The following is a 26,764-nucleotide window of genomic DNA, read 5'->3' on the forward strand; positions in this document are numbered from 1 at the left end:
GCATCTTTTTTTTACACTGAACTGTTTTTTTTTTAGTTTGTTGAAATTGCCCATAATATACTTCAAACATATTTATATGTCATCCCCAAGTAGAAGAGGCTGGAGGAAAAGGCCAGCGGTTCCAAGGATACAAACTAGGACAAAAACCCACAGGAAGATGCGGTCAATCACCATGGCAACATATTTCCAGTCATCTTGAACCTATAAGAGGATGAAAAAACAATGAATACAAGGTATGTACTGTATTTAAAAACATAACAGTGAATGACATTCCACTGTGTTATGCTAACTGATTGATTAAATCATGTGGTTATACTGCCTCCTAGTGACATTGTGAGCTCACACCCATGTTACCAAATATAGTTCCTCAAGTTTTCACTCCTATTAGTTGGTTGTAGCAGCATATTCAACATGCACAAAAAAACAGCTGATTTCCCAAGATACGTGTAAATTTGACGTTCATGTTCACATTAGAAACTCTGCCACATAATTCAGACAGCAACAATGGTATGATCCCACCGTGATAGGCTTTGGCTTCCTATGACTGTGGGAAATGGATGGATAGCTTGTCCAAGTGTACCTCATGACACAGATCCTCCCGTGTGCTTTAGTGAACTCTCACCTCTTTCGCCTCGTTCTGTAGTCTCATATTCTCTGCGATGTATTTGACGCTCTCTATGGCTTCCTTCATTTCTGTGGAGATCGGTAGCAAAGATATAGCTCCAACATCCAGCGACTCCGAGCTGGAGCATTGACTCCCACCGCCAGTCGCACCGCCTCCAGTCAAGGCTCCGAGGCTGCCAAGGCCTCCGCCGCCTCCACTTCCTGAGTCCGCAGGGAGTTTTCCAGACTTTTGGTGCCAGCAACTGTTGCAGTGACCCTCGCAGCACAGTGAGCCTGATCCGCCGCGTTTGGCCAGCTCGCTTCCACTAAAGTTGTTAAGATTGGAGAGCTCTGTGTTGTTGAGAACCCTCTGGCGGTTGGTCAGGCTGGACACCACGCTAGAGGCCAGAGCTTCAGGCTTGTGCTTTTTTTGCTGGTAGGAGTGCACACCGCAATGCCTTGACTGGCTCATCTGAATGGCGTCAGTGATCTTTTCTGGATCCCTCTCAGGTCGGGTCATGAACATGATTTTAGGCAGCAGCCCCAGGAAGACCCTGCGCACCCATTGGGGCATTGTGTGGGTCTTTGGGGTGCGGTAATGGACGTTTAACACAAACACTGTGATGACTATGGAGAGAGTGACGAAGATCATGGTGAACAGCAGGTACTCGCCGATGAGGGGGATGACCAGCGATGTGGAAGGAATGGTCTCGGTAATGACAAGGAGGAAGACAGTCAAGGAGAGCAGCACGGAAATACACAGCGTGATTTTTTCACCACAGTCTGATGGCAAGTAGAAGACGAGCACAGTAAGGAAGGAGATGAGGAGGCAAGGGATGATCATGTTGACGGTGTAGAACAGCGGCAGGCGGCGGATGTACAGCGAGTACGTGATGTCCGTGTAGATCTCCTCACAGCAGTTGTACTTAATGTCGTGCTTGTAGCCGGGGGCATCGATGATCATCCACTCGCCGCTTTCCCAGAAGTCCTTGAGGTTGATGGTGGAGCCGATCAGCACCAGGTCGATCTTGGCCTTGTCGTAGGTCCACGAGCCAAACTTCATTGTGCAGTTCTGGTAGTCGAAGGGGAAGTAGGTGACATCAATCTTGCAGGAGCTCTTGAATATGGCGGGAGGTATCCAAGTGACTTCGCCGTTATACCGGAGCAGGGCCTTCGTCTTGTCGTCAACCTGGAAGTCTCCGACTGCACTGTGGAGATGGAGGAACGCAGGTTGGAAGGAACACTTTACACTCTCCAAGATGGTTCATCATTTGAAATGGTTTTATTTACTGGAATCAGTCCTTATGCTGGTCGACTAGTCCATGATCACCCAAGGCTACAAATGCTGCTACAGGACATCATTCACTGGTTCTCACATATTTTTGTGCTTATATTGCAGATTCATTTGGAGCACCCATCAGGTCCCCTTTAGATCCGATAGGATCTCAGAACTCTTTAACGTTTGGTCTATCTCATTATCTTTCAACACACAGAACTAACATACTGTAATTTCCGGGCTGTGTGGCACACTTAATTATAAGCTTCATTACCTAATTTTTAGACAAATTTTATTTTGTACATATTGACCGCACACATGTATAACATGTGTACCTCCATGGTTGTTCCTTCGTCTTCGGCCACGGCAGTCCTTTCGGTAGCCGAGTGGTGGTGGATTTCTGTTCGGTGCGGCAGCTATGTTTCCTTTTTCGATGGCAGGGTCAATCGCCTTTTGCGTTGGAACGGCGTTGTGTCTTGATGAGGGAGTGAATGAGTGTGAGTGCTTTAGATTTACTGTGAACATTTTTATTGGTCCACCGTGACCCGTTTGGTGTTTGGATGGGAGGAGGCCGAATTTATTGGCCGCATGTGAAGCTCGTAAACCCGGAAAAATCCATAAGTTGGCCACATAATAGTATAAAGCGCGGGGTTCAAAGTGTGGGGAAAAAACTATCAGGTTATAGACCGGAAATTACTGTTCACTCCTGAGGGGCAAATCAAACTGAATGCTTTGGTTCCGCATGTACCAACTAACACTTAATCAGACCTGAAGTAAACCAAGATGATTCACATTTTTGTTCACTTATATTTTCATAGAACAAAAGCACATGGACGTACTTGCGAGTTAAGCTCTAATTGGTTAGATTTTAAGACAAAATTGTATGTACAAATATTTGCATGGTGCAATATCATTCCCCTTTAAACAAACATACTCACTTGTTATAAAGCACAATGTCGGGCTTCCATATCCTGTTGGATGGCACGCGTATAAACTCAACACCACCAAATTCTTTTGGATTCCACTTGAGTTTGTAGTCATTCCAGATCTAACACGAAAGAAAAGACGACAACTCTGTTGAAAATAGGCAATACAGCAATTTGAATAATATATACAAAGTAATTATTGTATTTTAAGACAAGAAACACACACGGTGGACTCCCTCTTCGTGCATACTGTCCAGAAACGTGCTCACTCATTTCATTTAAATTTACATGCGGAGAGAGTGATAAATTGAGCCAATTTGACAGCTCAGTGGTGGATACAAACATAAAGATTTTACTGCCTGGGATAAGTTAAATTTGAATAAAAAAAGGCCATAAACGGCACTATATAATGCAAAATTAAACATAGCGGATAATTTGCACATTTCATTTTCAACTTATTCTCCGGCAAAAGTACCCGCCAACGCTTTCCTCCTATAGAGACCGTAAAAACACGCAACTTCTTCCATTTGAAAAGGAAATAAAACGCACCACAGTGTGTTTAATGGGGCCTTTATGCGAGTGTTTTTGCTTCGCTACAGCTGGCAATCCACGCAAGAGTTTTAAGAGACAATAGTGGGGCAGCCTGTGGGTGCTGTAAAACTTTCACTTAATTAAAAAACAGTAGATGTCAAGTTGAAGGAGGATGCGAGCCATCGATCGCCTCCCTCCACTGTGAAACTATGCAGAGTGGAATATGTGACTACTGTATGAACTCAGTGGTTAGCATGTTGGCTGGGAGATGCTAAGGTCGAAGGTTAGTGTGGAGTTTGCATGTTCTCCCTGGTTCTTCCGGCTTCCTCACACATTCAAATATATGGACATTTTGTAAGTGTGTGCTAATTTTGAGGATCACATACACGTCATTGCACATCTAATATATCACTGCACTGATTCATAGAGGTGTTTTGTGTCAGTCATCTGTGGTGTGGTTGCTTATTTTAGCTTGAACAAAATGTGCAAGTGTGGACCTTTTTTTTTTTACATTTCACATGTGCATATGGACTTTTGTTTTACCCTTATGTGGAGGAAATGTGCATTCCTGCTTGAAGAGTTCTGTTTTCTGACATTCTAAGAGTCCTTAAATGTGTCCTGACTAGGGTTGGGTATCATTTGAATTCGAACGATTCCGATTCCGATTCCGATTCTTTGTTTCGATTCCGATTCCTGTCGATTCTCGGTTCCGATTCTTCTTGTACCATGCCGGGATCAATGTGTTTGACAGGTAGTCCCTGGAAGGTGGTATGTATTTTGGGTTGAGAGTTTTCACCATATCCCTGCAAACATAAACAAACATGTAATGTTGCTGTTACAGTTTAGCCCAGTATCAATTAGCTTAGCTCTAACGTTATTGCTTAACTAACCTAAATGTTGGAGATTCCACCTCTGAAAAGGGATGCAGTCTTTTGACTATGTGTGCAGTGACCTTTCTGTGGCACTCTTCCGTCTGTGGCACCGACATCTTCCCCATTGCCGCTACGGTGAACGGAGTACGCTGAGCACATCGCGGAGCCTGGCTAGCAGGTTGTAAATTGTCTATGAAAAAATATGCGGGCTAATTTGTTAGCTGCCTCGACGTTGGCGCAAAACACATTATTTATTGCATATATATTGTTTTACTTACCGGATCCGGACTGCAATGCAATCACCGAGGTGCCAGGCTGGGCGTCGAAGCCAGAGGAAGAGGCACAGGAGGACGGTCGGCGCAGCGCGTTGAAGACGGGACACGCATTTCTTTGTACTCGGAGGTGCTTCATCATGTTCGACGTGCACCCTCCTAAGCACGAAACAGTCCTGTCGCACGTGTTACATTTCGCCGATATTTCATTTTTTTAAGTAAAATAAAGCCACACTTCGACCTCCGACGCCCGCTATCCATGCTTGACTGACTCGCTCGGCTACATAGGCTCTTCCGGCGGTGGGCGCTTCTTCGTTGGTGTTTAGCGGCTTCTTCTTCCGGTCGGCGGACTTATTCTTTTTTTCCGGTCGGCGGACTGGGTATCGAAACTAGGAATCGAAATTTAAACTTTTGAACGATTCCGGGAGAATCGGAAAGTTAGTCCCGGTTCCAATCGATACTCGATACCCAACCCTAGTCCTGACTGATGATTAGATGAACGAGGGGAAGACAAGGGAAGGGGAGAGTGAGAGAAGCATGCCGCCGTGTGCGATTTAAGAGGGATAACTAGATATTCTTTGCCGTGGTTGTTCATTTTTAGAGGGGACCTACAATGCAAACCAACTTTTGATACCTGCTGTTGTGTATTTGGGATTTGCAAAAGTCCTGAAATTGTGAAATCAAACCATGGAGGCAACAATCTTGCCATTCTTCATATGTTCGGGAAACGAGTCGTTTGGAATTTGCCCAGTTGGTGACGTTTTTCCCAAGTTTGATTATCCATATGCAGTAAAAATATACCCAAAGGGTTTTGTGCGGGTCCACCATTGTCGTCCAACAGTGTAGTCAATAGGCTCCTTCTTTTTCTTAATCATAATGTTGTGGGGCAGACTGGCTCGTACATGGACATGCATCCTCCGCTGTTGCCATTTCTAAAATAAAGTAACATACGGTTTAAACTTAATCTGGCATAAGACTCACTGTGGAAGCGCTAAAAACTACGCCAAAGATGGCGGGGAGAAAACGCTGTCGAAGTGGAGCCACGTAAACACTCAAGTATTAGTGTGTGAATGTGTGTGTGAATGGGTGAATATGATGTATAACGTAAAGTGCTTTGAGTATCATTACGGGTATAGCAAAGCGCTGTATAAGATTATTGACAATTTACCATTTCAATAAACAAAACGGCGCATCCTGAGGAGAAGGTCAGAAAAGTGGCTTAAAAATGGTCTGTAAAACATAATCTATGCAACATTTTGACCCAAGAACCACCTTAACATGTTATGTAGACCACAAGGAAATGTTTTACATGTAGGAAAGTTAAATTAAGTATAAGTGAAATTACTGCCAAAACTCCACTAACACACAACAATGTATTTACTTATGCCCAACGATTTGCAAGTAAAGCAAACAATTTTCTTCAATTAAAAAAAGAATCGCAAGTATAAAAATAATTTTCTACAAGTTAAAAAACGATTCACAAGTATGAAAACAATTTTCTTCAAGTTAAAACTTTTGGCAGTAATATTCCGCCCTACCATATCCTTGTTTTTCTTTTAACATCCAGGCTAAATATTCAATATTTTATATGCACACACAAACAGCAGAATGCGGGAGATTTGTAACTCGGTAGGCAAGGGAAACTTCCTAAAGTCTTCTGCAGAAACTGACAGAGTTGTCAGGTCTGAGGCGGAGGCGTTTCCCAGCATGCTTTGTTGTGGTTACGGTCAGAGTGGTGTATAAAGAAAATGGCCAGCGAAACAACAGGCGCCATGATTGCTACCACGGACATGTGCGGCATTGCTGTCATTTTTCTGACGAAATAAACTAAAATAATGTGTCTACATAGTTCTAAACATACTTCAGCTCATAAACTCACAATAAAATATATTATTTTGTGAAAGTATAATTTCTCTGCTGCTACATTCCTGCAGTGTATCGTGACCAGCAGGCACTCTAACGGTGCACAAAACGTAAACAAATACACAGAACAAGCAAAAAACAACTTATCACCCTCATTTTGCCAACATTTTCATTAGCTTTGGACCAACAATCACAAAGTTGTGACTTTTGTGTGAAATATGTCAATTGTTGTGGCTGCCTCCAATGTATTTGTAATCACTGTATGTATCACACATTATGTATTATTACAACTGATCTTACTTTTTTTTTAAAAATTCAAATAGCTTTATTTGTCATACCCGTACATATTTGTAACATAGTAAGTAAATAAGTGTGCTTTTGTAGTTATTTCCCCATATTTCTGCACAATTACTCAGATATGGTCACACTGGCAAGCAGTAGAGAATAATGAGTGCTTTTTGGTCTGGAACATATTTTGCTTTAATCATTATTGACGTATTTTTTGCCACTTTATGTTGTATATTTTTATATGAGATTTACAGTTAATTTTATCCTCTATTACACACAATGTGGTTTCTTTTACACTTCAATGTCCGTCTATTTGCATTTGTGTTTGACTTTCTCTTCAACTGTTACCGAATTGCATTATTTTAATTTCAATGAGATTTAAAGAGTCTGTTTTTGTCAAACCATCCCTTTAATTCATACATTTCTTCTGTTATTATTTGTGTTACTTCTGTGTGTTCTCTCCTGAACAAAACGCAGATGTTGTGTCATGTGTTTACCTTGCACAAGACGCTGTAATTGGTGAGTCTCCTGTGTTGTTCGCAAACATTCACTTCTCATATACTTGTCTTCTTTCCGGGTTGTGGGGGAAAGCGATATAAAAGCTTCCCACAATTTTCGCGGGTAGGTCAACCCCATGCTGCACAACAGGGCATTTGAGCATCTGCTCAAAGTTAGTAGCAGCCATGGCGCCCTGTAGTCAAGTGAGTGTCTTCTCACCAATTATTGAGGAGATCGCCTGAAACCGGGTTGGCCATACTCTCTTTATACTCAACTGTGGTTACAGTTATGATGTTTGACTGTGTTTGACGGGAGCCGAGGAACCATATGGGACCTTAAAGCAGTGAAGCCTTAATGTGTGTTAAGTTATACATGACAGCAGTTGCTCTCTGAGAATTAAAAAAAAAAAGCCAAAACATTCCGAACATATATTTTTTTGTTTGCTAAACTGAGGTTGAGACAAGTTTTAGGCACTATTTTTGCTGAATTCTTTGGGCGAATTCCAAATCATGCAACTTTCGAGGTTCTGCTGTAGTTGTTGTTGATCCACCTCTCCCTCTGTAAAGGTCGACGATTACATCGGTCACAGTCTTTTAATTTAAAATCCATCCCCTCCCTTGTACTCATATCAGTAGGGCCTGGACTCTACTTGTTATGATGCATATCGGTTAAGAACACAGGGCTACAAAGATCAATGTGCTTAAATGCCCCCCTTCCGTCTGTCGGTTGGATCCACACATTTGACGATTTGTGTGGTGAACTTACATGTCTCAGCCACAGATTGGTCGCCATGATCTGATTGACTTCATCCTAAAAACAGAGCACAGAGTATTTCAGGACAAGACAAACTTTGAATATTTTAGCATCACATCGTCTGACTGGCCGCTCGCGTGTTCCTCTGCATCAGTCCTCCAGCTGAGTCCTCCATACCTGCAACCAGGACCGGAGCGGCAGCCTGGCTGCAGCATTTGCTCCTATTCTGACAAAATACGTTTAGTGGGGGAAGCACATCTGTGGGGGGTGTATGGCCATGTTTGGGACTTAGACCGTGAAGGAATCAATCTCCAGTGTTTTTTTTTTACATGACACATTCAATGCCACTAGAGCTTGAAAGGGAAACTCCCAGTGTCTTTACACAGGCTAGTGAACATAGGTTGGGGATTGGAAGTGGCAAAACCCAAGCAAGGACTGTGTAGACCACATCTTTATACAACTGTTTAGATTTATAATGAATCGCAAATTATCTGATTCATAATGGGGTTGAATGAATTTACTGCTGCTCATTTCAGTAACAGGCTTCCAGTCTTTTTGCTGACCTAATTCAATTGGGTTTTGGCAGGAGTTTTAAGTTGTGAATCGTCTCAAACAACAAGTCAATACCACCGAGATTGGGTCCATTGCCATAATGAGGTGACCATCCCCTCATAGAGATGCCTGACCGTAATATTCTATGCCAGTACGATGAGCTGTCGACACTCACAATTGGTTAAGGCTCATCCACGCCAATTGCATTAGGATGTGAGGGGCAGCAGGTGCAGGAATGGAATTACAGTCATTCATCAGCATAGACAGCAAGACGGCTTGCTCTTGTCAAGAGCAAATCTGCCATGTAGCATAATGTAAACAGATGTTGCAAATTCATTTTCTTTGCAAATGAAAGTTTTATTACAATATCCCTTTTTGTACCTGTGATAATTCAAGCTAAATCAAATGTGTCAGCAGAGTGGCATGATCTTGTTCACGTTATGCATTTGTCCATCCCAGAAATGTGTAGCACGGATCAAGGAGGAAAACAACTCATTGTTGTCCGTATGTGGATAGTAGGCCCAGGATTTTGGTGTATCATTTAGTATACTGAAGCTGAGCTGAAGATTGGGGAGATTCCAGTCTTGAGTCATACAGGATGCAGTGAAGGTATACGCATGTTAGCTTTATATGTATTTACAGTAAGTAACTCCACATGTCGCAATACATGCCAGCCTCAACAAAGAGATTAGCGCCAGGAACTGCAAGGCCAGCCAAGTCTCCGTGCCCGTGTCGTCTACCAGCACAACATCAGAATGTCCGCCAAGCTGAATGTTTACAGCAGGGGTGCTCACACTTTTTCTGCAGGCGAGCTACTTTTCAATTGATCAAGTCGTGGGGATCTACCTCATTCATATATATAATTTATATTTACTTATTTATGAAATATATGTTTTGTTAACAAGTTAAAGGTGTTTAATGATAATGCAAGCATGTTTAACACATATAGTTAATATTGTTAATAAATTAAAGGTGTTTAATGATAATACAAGAATGTTTAATACATATAGTTAATATTGTTAACATGTTAAAGGTGTTTAAAGATAATGCAAGCATGTTTAACACATATACTTAATATTGTTAACAAGTTAAAGGTGTTTAATGATAATACAAGCATGTTTAACACATATAGTTAATATTATTAACAAGTTAAAGGTGTTTAAAGATAATACAAGCATGTTTAACACATATAGTTAATATTGTTAACAAGTTAAAGGTGTTTAATGATAATACAGGCATGTTTAACACATATAGATTCCTTTCTTTCATGAAGACAAGAATATAAGTTGGTGTATTACCTGATTCTGATGACTTGCTTTGATTGGAATCAGACAGTGGTGCTGATAACGTCCGCATTTTCAAATGGAGGAGAAGAAAAGTCCTCCTTTCTGTCCAATACCACATGAAAGTGGTTGGTTTTTGTCATCTTATTTGTCTAGCTTCCATACTCCTTTGTATACACTTTACAAGAAATACATTGGCGGCAAACTCCGTAGCTTGCTAGCTTGTGCACGCCAGCTTTCTGAGACTCTTAGCGCAGGCAGGATGAAGCAGAGCTTTTATTGTGAAGGCAGGAACTGTGCAGTCGGTCTTTGGAGTTTTGACGACAGGTACGGCGCCAGAGTCTGTTGAAATAAAAAGTGTTTCTCGCCTTCTTGTCCGTAATTTTTTCTTAATAATGAGCTGGCAGCAGCCAGCGTCATCTCAGAAGACCCTCGGGTGCCGTGAATGTCAATCAAGTGACGAAAGTGACGTCATAGTGAAGATTTATGATCGCTCATTTTTAGGATTATTTTTTTAATGCCTGGCTGGCGAACGACTGACACAACCTGCGCGATCGACCGGTAGATCGCGATCGACCGGTAGATCGCGATCGACCGGTAGATCGCGATCGACCGGTAGATCGCGATCAACATAATGAGCACCCCTGGTTTACAGGGTTGTGGTTCTTACCAACTTTCTCTACGGATATGAGTCTTCGACCCTGTACAGACGATACCTGGAGCGACTGTTGCGTTTCCACACGCGCAGCAGCGATCCTGTACATTCGATGGCAAGACCGAGTCTCAAACATCTAAGTGCTTGACAGAGCTGGAACCATCAGCATCGAGTCTGTGATAAGGAAAAGCCAGACATGAGAGTGGCATGTTGTCCCACGATTGACTACCGCCTCCCCAAACAACTACTTTTTGGTAAACTGAGCACTGGCAGAGAAAACCAAGGCAGGCCACGAAATGGGTTTAAAGACGGCGTGAATGCCAACCTCTCCCATATGCTGGCAGGCCCATGAACACTTTGAAGAGCAGCTCAAAGATTGGCCTGCAAGGCCAGATTTGAGCCCACAGCAAAATGGACAGACAACGTAGAACTCCACACATACAAAGTGTGTCAGAAAAGTTCCAGCACTGATGTCACAAACGATATATTTCAAATCCAAACTACAAGGTTTCTGAACTAATCCCCCTGGAGTCCAAACCACTCTTACAGCCGTCTTTGCCAAACTAAAACCATTCAGTATCTCTGTTAGCATATAGCAAGGACATTTGCCATGACCAGAGTAGAACAATTATTGCAATTATTCTTGACTTCTGACATATTGCACTTTAAATGAACCCTCTCCTGTCAATGAGAAAGGACGCAAAGAAGAAAAGCTCCGCTTCTGCTACCGGAGTTTTTGTTAAGTCTGAAGATTTTGACCACTGATTTGACCACTGATTTGCGATCACAGCCACAGGAGAGTCACCTGGCATCTTCGATCTGATTTTGGTCAGTTGAGAGGCACTGATACGCTGAAATAAGGCGAGTGGAAGAGCCGTTAGCCTCAAGCCAAAGGCGCCTCCCGCAGTTCAAAGCGGTTGCCTAGCAACCAAAAGTTACGGCGAGTTTACAGCTGTTGTAAAGTGATCCCGACGTCGCAGAGTGATATAAGTTGACAGGCTGACACCTCAAATTGCTCTCTGAACGGCGCAGGGTACGAAATTGTTGAAAAAACAAGTTAAAAGTGCCGCAAGTCGCTAAAGAAGTAACTGCCCTTAAGACATAAGAGGCGCTGACGTCAGTAACTGCCGCGATGCCAAAAGTTAAAGGATTGACTGGAAAGACTGATTTGAAGCTGGGCACAGGACATGATGGGATTCAAGAAGGGATACTACAAAAAATACTCCAGGAATTTAAAGAAGAAATGATAGAAAAATTGGAAGAATTGATGGATGGATGGAAAGAGGATATGAAAGAAATGAAAGAAGAAATTAAAGAAATGAAAAAAGACAACAACTCCAGAAATAAAGAAGCCACTGAAATGAGCAAACAAATGAAGATCCTTCAAGAAGACAACAACATGCTGAGGAACATCATAGATGAAATGGATCAGGATAAACGAATGAATGATATCATCAAGACAGGGCACCGAATTAAACCAAGATCCTATGCGAAAGCTGTGAATAATGAAGGTGAACCAGATGAAATGGATATGGTCTCAGCAGAACAGCAAGTGGTCAACTTTCTGCAATCAAAAGAAATTGAAATTGACATTAATACCATCGAAACATGCATCCCACTGAACGGAAGAAACAACAACGCCACTCCAGTCGTGCTCGTGAAACTCGTAAACAGAAAATCTAAAATGGCATTGCTGAGACAGGGAAAGAAGCTGAAGGGAACAAATGTGTACATGAATGAGCATCTCACAAAACGTAATGCTGGAATCGCCAAGAAAGCACGCGACTTGAGAAGGCAGGGAAAAATCCAGGGAACTTGGAGCGCCAACTGTAAAATCTACATCAAGCTGAATGGAGGTCCAGAAGCAAGAGTAATTGTTGACCATGACATCAAGGACCTGGACAATTTTTAAAGTTTACACAGCTACCACAACAACGATGATAATGGACTCTGACAGAAAACAAGCACCTAAATTCAGCATCGGCACTACTATGTTCCAAGGGACGACTAAACAAGAGGACCTAGATTCAGGATTGCATCCACCTACACTTATAGAGATTATTGAAACAACATCAAAGTTTGTTGAACAAGAAAATATGGAACTAAAAAATTTCTGCAACAAAGATCACAAAAACCAGGATTTGGAAAATGATATAGATCCAGATACAAATTTTTTCTCCCACATCAGTAATAGTTGTTTTTATTATACAGATGATCAATATAATAGCAACATTGAATGTGATAACAAATTGTCAATTATTCATTTTAATAGTAGAAGCTTGTATGCAAATTACAACAACATTAAGAACTTTTTGGAACACATCAACGAACCCTTCAAAGTGATTGCTGTCACAGAAACATGGATTGATGATAAAAAAGGAATAGATTTTGATCTGGAGGGATATGAACTAAACTACATCAACAGAACCAACAAAAATGGAGGAGGAGTAGCTGTGTACGTGATGAAGAACCTGAACTACAAAGTGGTAAAAAACATGTCATTTGCCATAGATAATATCTTAGAACGTATAACCATTGAAATATGTCAGGAAAAAAGCAAAAACATAGTCATCAGTTGTATATATAGATCACCTAAGTCAAGTATAGAAACATTTGAAGAATGGATCAAGGCAACTTACATGGACAATGGTCAAAGAATAATGTTCTTATGTGGTGACTTTAATATTGACTTATTGAACCCCAACAAGCAAAAGTCTATTGATGACTTCATTGATACAATGTACAGCATCAGTCTATATCCTAAAATCACAAAGCCAAGCAGAATCACAGGACAATGTGCCACGCTTATTGATAATATTTTTACCAATGATTTTGATAATAACACTACAAGTGGTCTACTTATAAGCGACGTTAGTGATCATCTGCCAGTTTTTACAATATATGATGGAAACTACAAGAAGAACATGGATGACAAAAGGACATTTCGAAGACTATGCACAGAGAAGAGGATGACTGCCTTCAAAATTGAGCTACAAAAGCAAGATTGGGACAATGTGTATAATGAAAAAGAGGTTGATGAAGCATATGAACATTTCTTAAACAAGTTCATAATACTTTATGACAAATATTGTCCACGGATACAACTCAGTAACAAGCAGAGAAAGAATAATCAACCATGGATGACAAAAGGATTAAAAAATGCTTGTAAGAAGAAGAATACACTATATGGAAAATTTATAGCACAAAGACCTATAGAGGCAGAAATTAAGTACAAAAAGTATAAAAACAAGTTAACAGACATACTACGATCATGTAGAAAATAATATTACAGTGAATTATTGGACAGGAACAAAAATAATATGAGAGCAACATGGGGCATCCTCAATAGCATTATTAAAAATGGAACTAAGAGGGACTACCCTCAATACTTCTTAGATGAAAATAAAAAAAATGACAACATAAAGGAAGTAGTTGAAAGCTTCAATAATTATTTTGTAAATATTGGACCAAAATTGGAAGAAAGGATTCCAGACCCAGTTCCAATTGAGGACTATAATGATACCATAGAGCGAAATCCCAACTCCATGTTCCTCAGTAATGTGACACAGGAGGAAATAGTTACAATCGTGAAAAAATGTAAATCTAAGACTTCAACTGATTGTAACGGAATTGATATGGAAACGATAAAAAAGGTTATTGAAGAGATCTCAGGACCATTAATGTATATTAGTAATCTATCATTTCAAACAGGTACATTTCCAAACAAAATGAAAATAGCTAAAGTTGCACCAATTTATAAGACTGGAGACAAACATCAATTTACAAATTATAGACCTGTTTCTCTACTTCCACAATTTTCTAAAATCATTGAAAAACTGTTCAATAACAGATTAGAAAGTTTCATAAATAAAAATAGAATACTCGAAGAGAACCAATATGGATACAGAGCTAATGTTTCAACTTCAGTGGCTTTAATTGAAATTACAGAAGAAATTACCAATGCAATTATTAGTAAAAAATGTATGGATCTAACTAAAGCATTTGACACAATTAATCACAATATTTTAATCAAAAAACTAGAACGATATGGCATCAGAGGGTTAGTCTTAAACTGGATAAGAAGTTATCTAACGAACAGGAAACAATACGTGAAGCTAGGCGAACACATGTCTACAACGCTAAATATATCCTGTGGTGTACCTCAGGGATCAATACTAGGACCTAAATTATTCAATCTCTATATAAATGACATTTGTAAAGTTACAAAAGATTTAAAGTTAGTATTATTTGCGGATGATACAACAGCGTTTTGTTCAGGAGAGAACACACAGGAGATAATACAAATAATAACAGAAGAAATTAACAAATTAAAAAGATGGTTTGACAAAAACAGACTATCGTTGAATCTTAGTAAAACTAAAATAATGCTATTTGGTAATAGTAGAAGAGAAAGTCAAACACAAATACAAATAGACGGAATAGAAATTGAAAGAGTAAACGAAACCAAATTTCTAGGTATAATGATTGATGATAAATTGAACTGGAAATGGCGTGGCGAAGTTGGTAGAGTGGCTGTGCCAGCAATCGGAGTGTTGCTGGTTACTGGGGTTCAATTCCCACCTTCTACCTTCCTAGTCACGTCCGTTGTGTCCTTGGGCAAGACACTTCACCCTTTGCCTCTGATGGCTGCTGGTTAGCGCCTTGCATGGCAGCGCCCGCCATCAGTGTGTGAATGTGTGTGTGAATGGGTAAATGTGGAAATACTGTCAAAGCGCTTTGAGTACCTTGAAGGTAGAAAAGCGCTATACAAGTACAACCCATTTATCATTTATTTATTTATCACGTAAAAAATATACAACATAAAGTTGCAAGAAACACGTCAATAATGAATAAAGCAAAACATGTTCTAAACCAAAAATCCCTTCATATTCTCTACTGCTCACTAGTGTTACCATATCTGAGCTACTGTGTAGAAATATGGGGAAATAATTACAAAAGTACACTTCATTCATTAACGGTGTTACAAAAAAGATCAGTTAGAATAATACATAATGTTGGATATAGAGAACATACAAACCCTTTATTTATTGAATCAAAAATACTGAAATTCCACGACATAGTGAATTTGCAAACAGCTAAAATTATGCACAAAGCAAACTATAACCTGCTACCCAAGAATATACAACAATTCTTCTCAAAAAAAGAGGAGAAATATAATCTTAGAGAAAAACGTAATTTAAAACATTTGTTTGCACGTACAACACTTAAGACCTTCAGTATATCAATATGTGGAATTACATTATAGAATGGATTAAGCAAAGCAATCAAACAATGTACAAATATGATCCACTTCAACAAACTCTTCAAACTTAAAGTGTTTACAAAGTACAAAGAAGAAGAACCATGACAAACATTCTCAATTTATTTCATCCATCCATTCATTCATTCTTAAAGTAATCTTACTTATTATTATTATTAGCCTTTATTTAACCAGGTAAAATCCCATTGAGATCAAAGATCTCTTTTCCAAGGGAGACCTGGCCAAGAGGGCAGCCGCAAGGTTACATTAAAAACAGTCAACAAATACATAAAACATCACATTTACGACATTAAAACTTGCTCACATAACACATGTGCATACAGACAAGGTAGACTGCAGTCCTTTCACAGAAGCTTTAAACTCATTCAACGTAACAAGGGTTTGAAGTTTAATATTTGATTGTAGGTTATTCCAAGCCTTCGCTGCTGAAAACCTAAATGCTTTCTTGCCCAGTTCAGTTCTTACTTTGGGGACGACAAATTGCAGAACATTCATTGAACGAAGATTGTGACTTCCTTGTTTCTTTGTTAAAAGACAAGACAGATAAGATGGAGTGATACCCAGAATGGTTTTGTAGATGAACACATACCAATGATTGAGGCGTCGAGCTTCAACTTATCTCATCATATGAAATATAACTTACTTCACCAATTATTATTATTAAATTCTTACTATTATTTATTTATTTATTTTTATTGTGATTACTTATGGAGTTTATTGTGAAAAAATTGTGAACCGGAAGTGAACAAAACGTTTTGCAACTGTTATGTAAAGAAAAGGGGTAGGATTAAATAAGCTCTGCTTCTTCCTACTCCTTTTCGAACATGTTGAAAAGAAACTGGAAATTGTGATGTATCATGTTGTATGCTTGCATGTTCGAAATAAACTCAAACTCAAACTCAAACTCAAACCTTCTTAAAATGAGATTATTTTTATAAAATCGTATCTGTCGTTGTTGTTGAGGACTTTTTCACCAAGTGACATTCAAATGGTTAAACAAGACCTTTACGATTAGAGCACAATAACTGTTACTTCACTGCAATAACTTTTTCAGTTTCTCAGTTTTTAAATAACTGCAATAAGAATGTTCTGTTACAAGTTTTTTACTTCCAATATGATACCAATATTATTAATTATTTATTAATATTGATCCAATATCAGCATGAATAATACATACTTTTTTGTTATTTTGTAGTGAAATGTTGGAATGGGCTCTGCATGCTGGTTCCTGGCACTGCTGGATAGACCGCATAGTATTTAGTTGTTATAACTTGTTTTCTTGTACTCTTCTGAGTCTCATTTGAATGTATAATTTCCGTTTATACAAGGTATGTTGCCGTGGTCGGGAAGTAGTGTTTGCCTTTGAGTTGAATGTGCCAGTCTTGTAGTTTGTTGAGCCCTACAAAGTGTTGGTATTGTAAGTAACACCAGCTGATTGTAATGTGCATCTTACTTGTAGTTTTGATTGCCAAATTTGGAGGTGTTGAAATTGCCATGTAACCTTGCTGATACTAATTAGTGGCATGTATATGGCGAAACCATTGTAAATTAGCATCAAGCTAGCACATGTGTTTAATGCATTTTTTTAATGTTGGAATGTCACAGAGAAGTTAACAGTTATATTGACATGATTTGATTCTAAATAGACTCTTAAAAGGCTCTCAAATGAAGAAAACCTGTATTGAAGTTCTTGTAGCAGACCTTATAGATCAGGGGTCCCCAAACTTTTTGACTCCGGGGCCGCATTGGGGTAAAACAATTTGGCTGGGGGCCGCGCTATATATATATATATATATATATATATATATATATATATATATATATATATATATATATATATATATATATATATATATATATATATATATATATATATATATATATATATATATATATTATATGTAAATGTGTGTGTGTGTGTATATATGTATATGTAAATGTGTACATATGTGTGTGTATATATGTATATGTATATGTCCATGTATATATATATATGTATATGTGTATATAAGTATATATACTGTATATGTATATGTGTATATATGTATATATATATATATATGTGTATATATGTATGTGTCTATATGTGTGTATATATGTATATATATATATATATATAAGAATAACAAATAAAAATAAAAATATATATAAAGAGTGCACTTGCTGCATGTCACGTTATCGATGGTAAAATGCATTTTTAGACAATATGATTTGCCTGAGTGGCTAGGAGACGGTAGAAAATGGACTAGTAAGGACAAATGAAAATTAAAAAAATAATACAAAAAAAACCAAACATTTATTTATTTATTTTTTTAACTTGGGACTTCCCGCGGGCCGGATTTTGGACGCTGGGGGGCCGTATCCGGTTTTCTCTATGCTTTTTTAACCTGTAAAGCACTTTGGTTCAATTTAAAAGCTGTCGTAAAAGTGCTATATAAATAAAGTTGACTTGACTTGACTTGACTATAATAATTTGTTTGCTAATATTGGACCGATGTCTGATATTGATCTATGAATCGGGACACTCCTAACTGCATCGTCACAGAACAAGGCTCAAACGCAAAAAAGACACACGTTACTTTGTTGTTGGCCTTGTTTTTAGCATCAGCATTCCAAGTAAAAAAACAAACCAAGTGAAGGTATATTTTTCCTGAGTCCACCAATTGTCACCTGTTGCCCTCCTGCAAAATCCAATCCAAATTGTGTCAAGTTGTCAAGCTGCCTCATTGTGCTGTTGGCCATGCAGGCTGATTAAGCGGCGTGATGCACGTTTGTATGTCAGAGGACTGTAGTGACGGAGATTCATAAATTGCACAGCTATAGGCATTCATCTATCAGTCAGCCTAACGACTCACCACTTTAACAAGCTGCGACATGGACACCTCGAACTGTACGATGACCGGCTCAGTCACGTTCTGCACTGGTCGTATGAACTGGTTGTAGTTGGAGAAGATGATGGAGAAGAGCTTGTGCTCGGCTTCCGAACATGTGACCCCTATGTCAGAAAGCAGGTTTAGGTCATAAAAAGTAGGATTGATCAGTAGCAGATTGTATGAATTAACATTTCACTTTTTAAATAATGATAACATAATTTATAATTGCCTGAAAATGCATTGTTATTAATTAATTATTTTTTTTTTGCAACCAAAATTAAACTAATGAATAAACAAATTATGAAATACATGTATTTAATTGAATAACAACAGTGTGCTCTTTCAACTTTTTTTTTTAACAAAGCTATATTAGAATTACTTGGAATTTTTTTTTGTAATTTCAGAGTATTACATGTGAAAATTATATATAACCTATAATGCAAAGCCTTATTTGCATTATAGATTTGCGCTTCATTAAGCAAAATCTGTTAACCTATGCTGTTGTTTAAAATAGACACATGTAATATGTCGTACCCAATCAATGAACACTTAAATCCTAATTAAAAAGCAGTATGTAGCGTTTTATTGTTTATAATCGTATCTTCTTTCAATGCACTCCAAACTGAGTGCTCCGTAAGATGCATTTTACCATGTTAAAACATGCTGCTTATACGGTGTAAACGATCTGCCTTTAACTTAACTCTACATCATCAACATGTTAAGTAACAGTAGCTCTCACACTCACCCCACAGATGCAACTGAAGGAAGGAACAGGTGGAAACAAAAAGGAGATAAAAAGTGGTTTTCATCTTCCTGGACGACTGATGGACCCACAGGAGCAGGAGAAAGTGGAGTAAAAGCGTGTCCGCGGATGCCGAGAGGGAAGGAGAGCGAGCGCAGGGAGGGAAGGGGGCAGGCTGAGCCAACCTCTGATGGGATGCTGATCGCCACGGCAACCGATATGGTAAGCTGATCTGATCCAACGAGGATCTGCAAAAAGTGTGTAATATATTATATTATATTATAGATCAGCGTTATAATCAGTGTATCCTGATCCTTATGCTCTGATTTACATTTAATTTACAACATGTAATGTCTGCAATTAACCCCATCGGTTTATTAGCACACTCACACCACTAGGGGGAGCCATTAGGGAAATGTAATGGTTAGTTTGCCTGCTCCAATAATTACAGCTAGCTATTAGGAGAAAAAACTAACTCTTGCAACGCAACAACAGAACAACATAAAATTAAGATTAATGTTTTTTTCCATTAACTGCATTATAAATGTTTTTTTCATATTGTTCCTCTAATTTGCACTCAAAAGTAACATTAGGCTTGTGTGTGGAAGTCGAGGGCGTGGCTCACTGGCTGGTCTTCTGGTCACAATGTTGCCAAAATAATGTTTGCGGAGACATTTTTACACCATGACTTTCTAATTTGTACACTATTGAATCTATAACCTGTTTCAAGTTTTTAATGTAAGATTAATATCATTATTCCTTATAATCCGACTATAAAGGCTTAGACTTAGACAAACTTTATTGAGCCACAAGAGAAATTGTTCAAAAATTAGAGAGCCTCTTCTAGTACTCTGACCCGCCACACTGTGAGAAGTGGAGATGCATGTTGCTACCATGTTTTATCAGCGAGGAAACCAGCGTTTGTGGGGGATTTTGTCGAATACAAGACCGATGAATAAGTCAATGAATGAATGAACCAATCGATATGGAGGATTATTTATCCAAGATCAAATACTTCTCTAAACTAGACTTACAGTCAAAACAGAGGTGATCATACAAAGTACATTTTCATGGATGATTTTGCATGTACTTATGATACAAATACCGTAGACCAGTGATTATCAAACTGTGGTACTTGTACCACTAGTGGTACGCAGGCTTCATCTAGTGGCATGCCAAAGAATCACTTATTAAATATTCAAAGTAACACAGTTTTACTGTTCTAACTGTGCAAACTGTCAAAATATTAAATATACTTGTTAAATAAAACCTCTGCCTTGTTTTTAAAGAATATTTAGGCCTACCATGCTATTGTATTTTAATGTTGGTCATTGTGGTGATACTTGGAGAGCCAAGTGTTTTCTGAGGTGTTACTTTCCTGAAAAAAGTTTTGAGAACCTTTTATTTTATCAAATTAAATGAATGTGACCAATAAGTATTAGATGACAACATTTTCATGACAGTAAATGACTCAATTCTTTTATCATCTCAATGAGCTACAGTGATTGGAACATATACATTTAATAAAAAAGAAAGCATGAAACTCCAGAGGTTTTAAAAAGCTTTTTCCTACCAAAAGTTCCAGTTCCTGGAACTAAAGGTAGAAGGTAGAAGTTTGAGGTTTGTGTTTGTTCCGCATTTCAGAGTTCAGGGTAGTTTATACAAATCAGGCTGATGATGAATAGATGAGTGGTATAGTATATTTTTACACTGATACCGTGTAAATAAACAGACATATATGTTAGGCCACCGAATTTTACATAAAAAGTCAAGCTTTTGTCCACAGAGTCCAACATCTGAAAGTCATCCCCTCAGTAGAAGATTAATTCATGAGGGTTAGGCGAGTCCTTATGGTCCATTTCAGCTGTATCTCCCGGCAACAATATATACGCATCAGATTTAGCATTAGCTTGTCAGCATTCAGTTCACTCGGGTTGAGACGAATGTAAAGTAAATAGTGAATATTTCATGTCATTTACCTTCGTTCCACTCGTCCTTACTTTCACTTTCATCTTCAAACTACAAGGTCGGAGTCCCAGTGAGCAGATCGCCTCGCCGCTTCAAGTCCGAATACTTTGAATGAATACCTGATAATCCTCTGTAAATACGTTAAAAAAAAAAGTGCTTAATTTCTCGCAGCTTCTCGTATTGAAATGAAGTTTGTAAAAATGAATAAACAACATTAAACTGCATACTAGTTTAAAGACTACGGCTTGCAGGATAGTTCCACTAATCAGCGTTGTTCAGCACAACGATGCCACGCAGTTCTTACATGTCGAAAGTTTTTTTTCGTTCTTCTTTTTTTCTGTGATAGAAATACACAAAAAAAAGAAACAAGCATATGTAAATGTAAAGTTTTAGAAATGCCCCAACTGTGTCCAACCAATCAGCCAATCACCCATCTAAGGTTCCCAGGAACTTCAGAAAGTCCCACCTTGCTACTAGGAACCAAAAATAGTTCCTGAAGAACTAAAGTGGTTGGTGGAAACACAGGGGGGTACTTTATTTACATGGGAAAGTTCCTGTCAAGGTTTCTGTGGTGGAAAAAGGCCTCTTGCCTCAGCTGGTCTTAATGTGTCACTGGGAAACAGAGGATGAGGTGATTGAGGTATTGAGGTTAGGCATTCATTTTCTTCCACAGACTTCATTATTTTGAGCCACAACCTCAAAGTCCTGCTGAATGTTTTATTAAATAGTCTATCGACTTCACATATCACAATGAACATTTTATGACTGAATTAAAATGTTTGCAGGCATAAACATGGCCTAAACATGGCGACTGCAAGTGTGTTCCACCAATCAGCATTGAAAGTTCCTGAAAAAAGATTGCCTGAAACCTTCCTGGCCACTAGAGGGACCTTTTAACACAGCTAGTTTTTTGGGGGGGTGGAAATGCAGTGGGTGTTTAAAAATACCAGGGTAAATAGGAAAGATAAAAGGCAGCCAGCCACACCAAGCCCTGTCAATTAACTGAGGAATGGCGTTTACAGTGTGTTTATTTAAGGCACTGCTTTTCAATTATTTGCTGTTATGCCCCCCACAGATAGAAGAAAACATTTCACAACACCCCCACTCTCCGTAGCATAATTTGTCTATACAATTGTTAGAAGTACACCTCTGCATAAAATTGTATCCTCGTTAACATTAAAGAAAAGACAAAAAGAAAGAAAGAAATATCAACTAACAGCAAAAAAAACTATTAACATTGTTTTTAATCTGTAACAGAAAATATTTAAAGTGCATCAATTTGCCTGAAATCAAATTTAAAAAATCCTATATAAACTGTAAAAATGTTTTGACCGACTTGAACCATTTGATACTAAAAATTCAAATTAAATGAACTCAATAATGATAAAGTCAAATTAATCAGCAACATTAACTCAGAGCACAATACATAAAAAACTTAAACCTACAATACAAAAATGAATGCAACAATTTATGCTGCTTTTTTTCTAATAATTGAAAATGAGGATGTCAAGATTATTGGCTACAATGAGCTCGTTTTGCAGTGCACAGCTTTTTCCGAAGCAAGGCTTGAAACATCATATTGCATGATACTGATAAAGCGTGTTCCTCGGGGGTCACACATGCACTCCACTATTTGAAAAAGACAGATTTATTTCAGGGGAATAGTTGAGGAACAGTGTCTGTTAGAATCCAGACCACTATTAGCAGGTACACAAAAGTAAAAGTGAACAATTGCTTTTGTCAAGCAATTTAGGTCCACACCCTTTCATAAAAGAGGCGTTTATTTGACTAGAGCACTTTATTTGTTCACAGAGGCGGTCCTGGCTAAATGTACGTCCTGGGAGAATCAATACAACAATATATTATATCATATGCATTATTTTATTATATAATACAAAATACAAAAATGTGACAAGAACATAGAAAAACAAGATAAATAAAATAAGTATAAATGAAATACAGTATATAAAACCTTCATCATAAAACAAATCCTTCATCACAGGATCTAATAACCATGCTTGACAAATCCCTGAAGAAAGCTAACAAAAAAAAACTCCTATGGAGCATAAAAAATATTTCTGCAGTAGACTGTTTCATGTTTTACATATGAGTTTTGTTTTGCATCATCATAATAACATCTGAACAGTTCCAGTTATGATACCACACCAGTTTTATACACACTGTAGAGATACACACGAGACTAAGTTGCCTATGGGTGAGAAATAGTTGCATGACATGATGCCATAATTCTTAAAATTCAGAAAAACTAAAAAACAAATACAGTCGTCTTCTGTGGCTAACAGCAAAATATTAGCAAGAGGCTAATTAATAGCCTTATCCTACTGTCTCTCACGTCAACTCATAGAAATCTGCATACCGTATTTTTCGGACCATAGGGCGCACCGGATTATAAGGCGCACTGCTGATTAATTTTTTTCATATATAAGGCGCACCGGATTATAGGGCGCATTAAAGGAGTCATATTATTATTATTATTATTTTCTAAATTGACAACACTTCCTTGTGGTCTACATAACATGTAATGGTGGTTCTTTGGTCAAAATTTTGCATAGATTGTTTTACCGATCGTCTTCAAGCCGCTTTCTGACAGTTGCTTCCGGATGCACCATTTAGTGGGCGGTCTTATTTACATGGCTCACCTTCAGCAGCGTCTTCCTCCCGTCATCTTTGTTGTAGCGGTGTAGCGTGCAAGGACGAGAGTGGACGAAGTGTCAAAAGATGGATCTAACTGTTTTAATGACATTCAGACTTTACTTAAATCAATAACGGAGCAGCATCTCCTCATCCGGAAACAACAACACCGCAGTGTGTCCCGTGAAAAACTGTCCGACTGGAACTCTCTAATAACTAAAGTTCCTTGGGTGAATAATGTAAACTCACTACACCTGTATGTTTTAGCGCTTTCATGGCAAGTTTACTGATAGATATAAGTAAGAACTTTACACTACTTTATATTAGAAATGGCAAAAGCGGAGGATGAATGTCACATAACAAGAAGATAGAGAAAAAGAAGAAGCGTATCGACTACGTAGTCGGCACGGACTACAAAGGCGGACATGCGCAATTTTTCAGGATTTATGCAGAGCCCAAATACAGATCAGCAGGGACCAGAAGGTAAGAAAAGTTTGTTTATTTTGAATAATATTGCCAAACAAAACGCCAGATAATATGTCTTACCTTATACACACACCATAATAATACTTCCAGAGACAATTACTCGATGCCTGGACATCTTTCTGGCGAGATCACAAGTCCTGGCTATGTTTCTCTTTGTAATCTCTGACTGTCTCATTCTAGTGTCATTGGAGCCAACGTGTACAACTATATTCGCATAATTAGTGGTGCGATTAGCCTGTCGTACGTGTTTACTAGGCCTGTTGCGAGTTAGCTCCCTAAGATTAGCTTCAATGTCAGGTGCTCTGGCCCCGGGGATACACTTTACTGTGGCTGGTTTGCTAAGCTGTATGTTTCGGGTGATGGAGTCCCCTATGACTAAGGTGTGGTGCCCGTTAGACTGGGGTGTAGGACTAGCTAAAGAGCTAAATCTATTATGCGTCTCAACCGGTACACCGTAGCTTGTAGGCCGCTTAGGACTGCTACAAGCTGGGCTAGTTAGCTCGCTACAGCTAACGCTAGCAGATGTGTCCGCAACATCTAAAGTTACGACATTACTCTGCTCTAACTGGCGGACACGGCCCTCTAGCAGAGCCAACCTCTCCGTGAGTATGGTGCAAGACGCGCGGGAAGCCATTACTCACAGTGTTTTCTGTCACCGAGTGAAGTTCCTGCTGTCCTCAGGGAAGTGGTCGCGGTCTGCGGGAGTAGCTTCCTACTTACCTTCTGACCGGCGCTGCCTTTCTCCGCGCTAGCTTAGCAGCTAGCTAGCTGAGGAAAGGGTGGTGGGACAGAGATCGGGTGATTTGCAAGTTAAATAGTACCACTAAATATGTTTGAGAAGTGATAAAGAAAGCTGTAGAACAATTAAAAGCACACAGATAGAGCGATACTTAGCCTTTTTCGCAACAGCGAACAGACGGCGAGCAGACACGCACGGTGAACCGGAACCGGAAGTCGCTGCACTTGAACTTGTTTCTCATTATCTTCCCTTTCCTTCTAAACCGAAAACCTAATGGCTTCTTTAGTCTTTTACTTTGTTCCTGTGGTGGATTGTCCAGAGCTTAAACAGCAACAAAAGTGAATTTAGTACAAAAGTTTATTTACCCATTATCAAGTCAGATTGAGCTGTCCATGCAGACACACAACGTCCTCCGGAGGACACACAAAAGCAATCTCTCTCGAGTCCCGGTCTCCTGCCATTTTTATCTGTTGGTTCGTGCGTCACAGTTCTTTCTCGTGCGTCATTTGTTTTTGCAACATCCTTGGATTCCTTAATCATACTTCAACAATCAAAACATTCTGTAGACAGGTTGGCACGACTTAATATTCACTTTTGTCCCACACCTGGGGACACAGAATAGAAGAGAAATTAAGTTAAAGTTAAAAGTTAAAGTACCAATGATTGTCACACACACACTAGGTGTGGTGAAATTTGTCCTCTGCATTTGACCCATCCCCTTGATCACCCCCTGGGAGGTGAGGGGAGCAGTGGGCAGCAGCGTAGCCGCGCCCGGGAATCATTTTTGGTGATTTAACCCCCAATTCCAACCCTTGATGCTGAGTGCCAAGCATACATTCTTGACAGACATGAAATATAGGTCAAAGGTCAGAAATTCTACTACATTCCAAGAAGACTCAACATCATGAACTTTTTCGTTACCTTTTACCAACACCGTCCATTCGCCCGTCAATCAACCACACTCACATGAATCACAAAGATGACTGCTAAGACTTTTGATTTATATTCATTTTTCGCATAATCCAATTAATTACATGTAAATTCATGGGTGTATTTTGATTTTAGGAATGAAAGACAGTTTATTTGGAAGCACTTTGTGTTGTGTGGCCTCACTGGCCTGGGATCAGTGTATCCCCCGCCCCCGTCCACCTTGCCTCTTCTGACACACACGACCTGAATCACACTCAGCAGCACGTTGAGGGGTCAGTAGCTAGCTAGCGGCTAAAGTCCAGCCCCAGTCGGCTACTTCTAAATCACTAATCCTCGTCTCCATGGCGACAAATAAGGTACGTTTCTTACAAGTATCATCCCTGCAGGACGAGGAATAGCTAAACATGCTTCACTACACACCGTAGCTCACCGGCGTCAAAATGTAAACAAACGCCATTGGTGGATCTACACCTGACATCCCCTGTAATGATACCAAGTACAGGAGCGTATCTAGTCGATACTACTATGATTACGTCAATATTTTTTAGCATCACAACATCTTTCGTTTTTTTTAAATGTATATTATGTTTATAAACTCAGGAAATATGTCCCTGGACACATGAGGACTTTGAATATGACCAATGTATGATCCTAACGTAAGGACTTGGTATCGGATTGATACCCAAATTTGTGGTATCATCCAAAACTAATGTAAAGTATC

General features: G+C 39.0%; 1 protein-coding gene across 1 annotated transcript; it reads right to left on the bottom strand.

The window, feature by feature from the left end:
- Positions 1 to 72: 72 nt before the first annotated feature.
- chrna3 (cholinergic receptor, nicotinic, alpha 3) lies at positions 73 to 19,335 on the bottom strand. The gene is made up of 6 exons (XM_062024071.1): positions 19,272 to 19,335; positions 18,509 to 18,648; positions 7,895 to 7,939; positions 2,818 to 2,927; positions 623 to 1,811; positions 73 to 201 (listed from the first exon to the last, which is right to left on the bottom strand). Exons 1-6 carry the CDS (start codon positions 19,333 to 19,335, stop codon positions 73 to 75), a joined length of 1,677 nt encoding a protein of 558 aa, XP_061880055.1.
- Positions 19,336 to 26,764: the final 7,429 nt, after the last annotated feature.

The sequence above is a fragment of the Entelurus aequoreus genome, linkage group LG02 (genome assembly GCF_033978785.1).
Source record: "Entelurus aequoreus isolate RoL-2023_Sb linkage group LG02, RoL_Eaeq_v1.1, whole genome shotgun sequence".
NCBI lineage: Eukaryota > Metazoa > Chordata > Actinopteri > Syngnathiformes > Syngnathidae > Entelurus > Entelurus aequoreus.

What these genes read in the sequence shown, in the direction of transcription:
- chrna3 (XM_062024071.1), bottom strand. Translation starts at nt 19,335, where the DNA reads ATGAAAACCACTTTTTATCTCCTTTTTGTTTCCACCTGTTCCTTCCTT. An exon ending in GACATTGTGCTTTATAACAA is followed by an intron (nt 1,812 to 2,817) that starts GTGAGTATGTTT and finishes CCATCTCCACAG; the next exon opens with TGCAGTCGGAGACTTCCAGG. An exon ending in TACAGAACGAGGCGAAAGAG is followed by an intron (nt 202 to 622) that starts GTGAGAGTTCAC and finishes ATCCTCTTATAG; the next exon opens with GTTCAAGATGACTGGAAATA.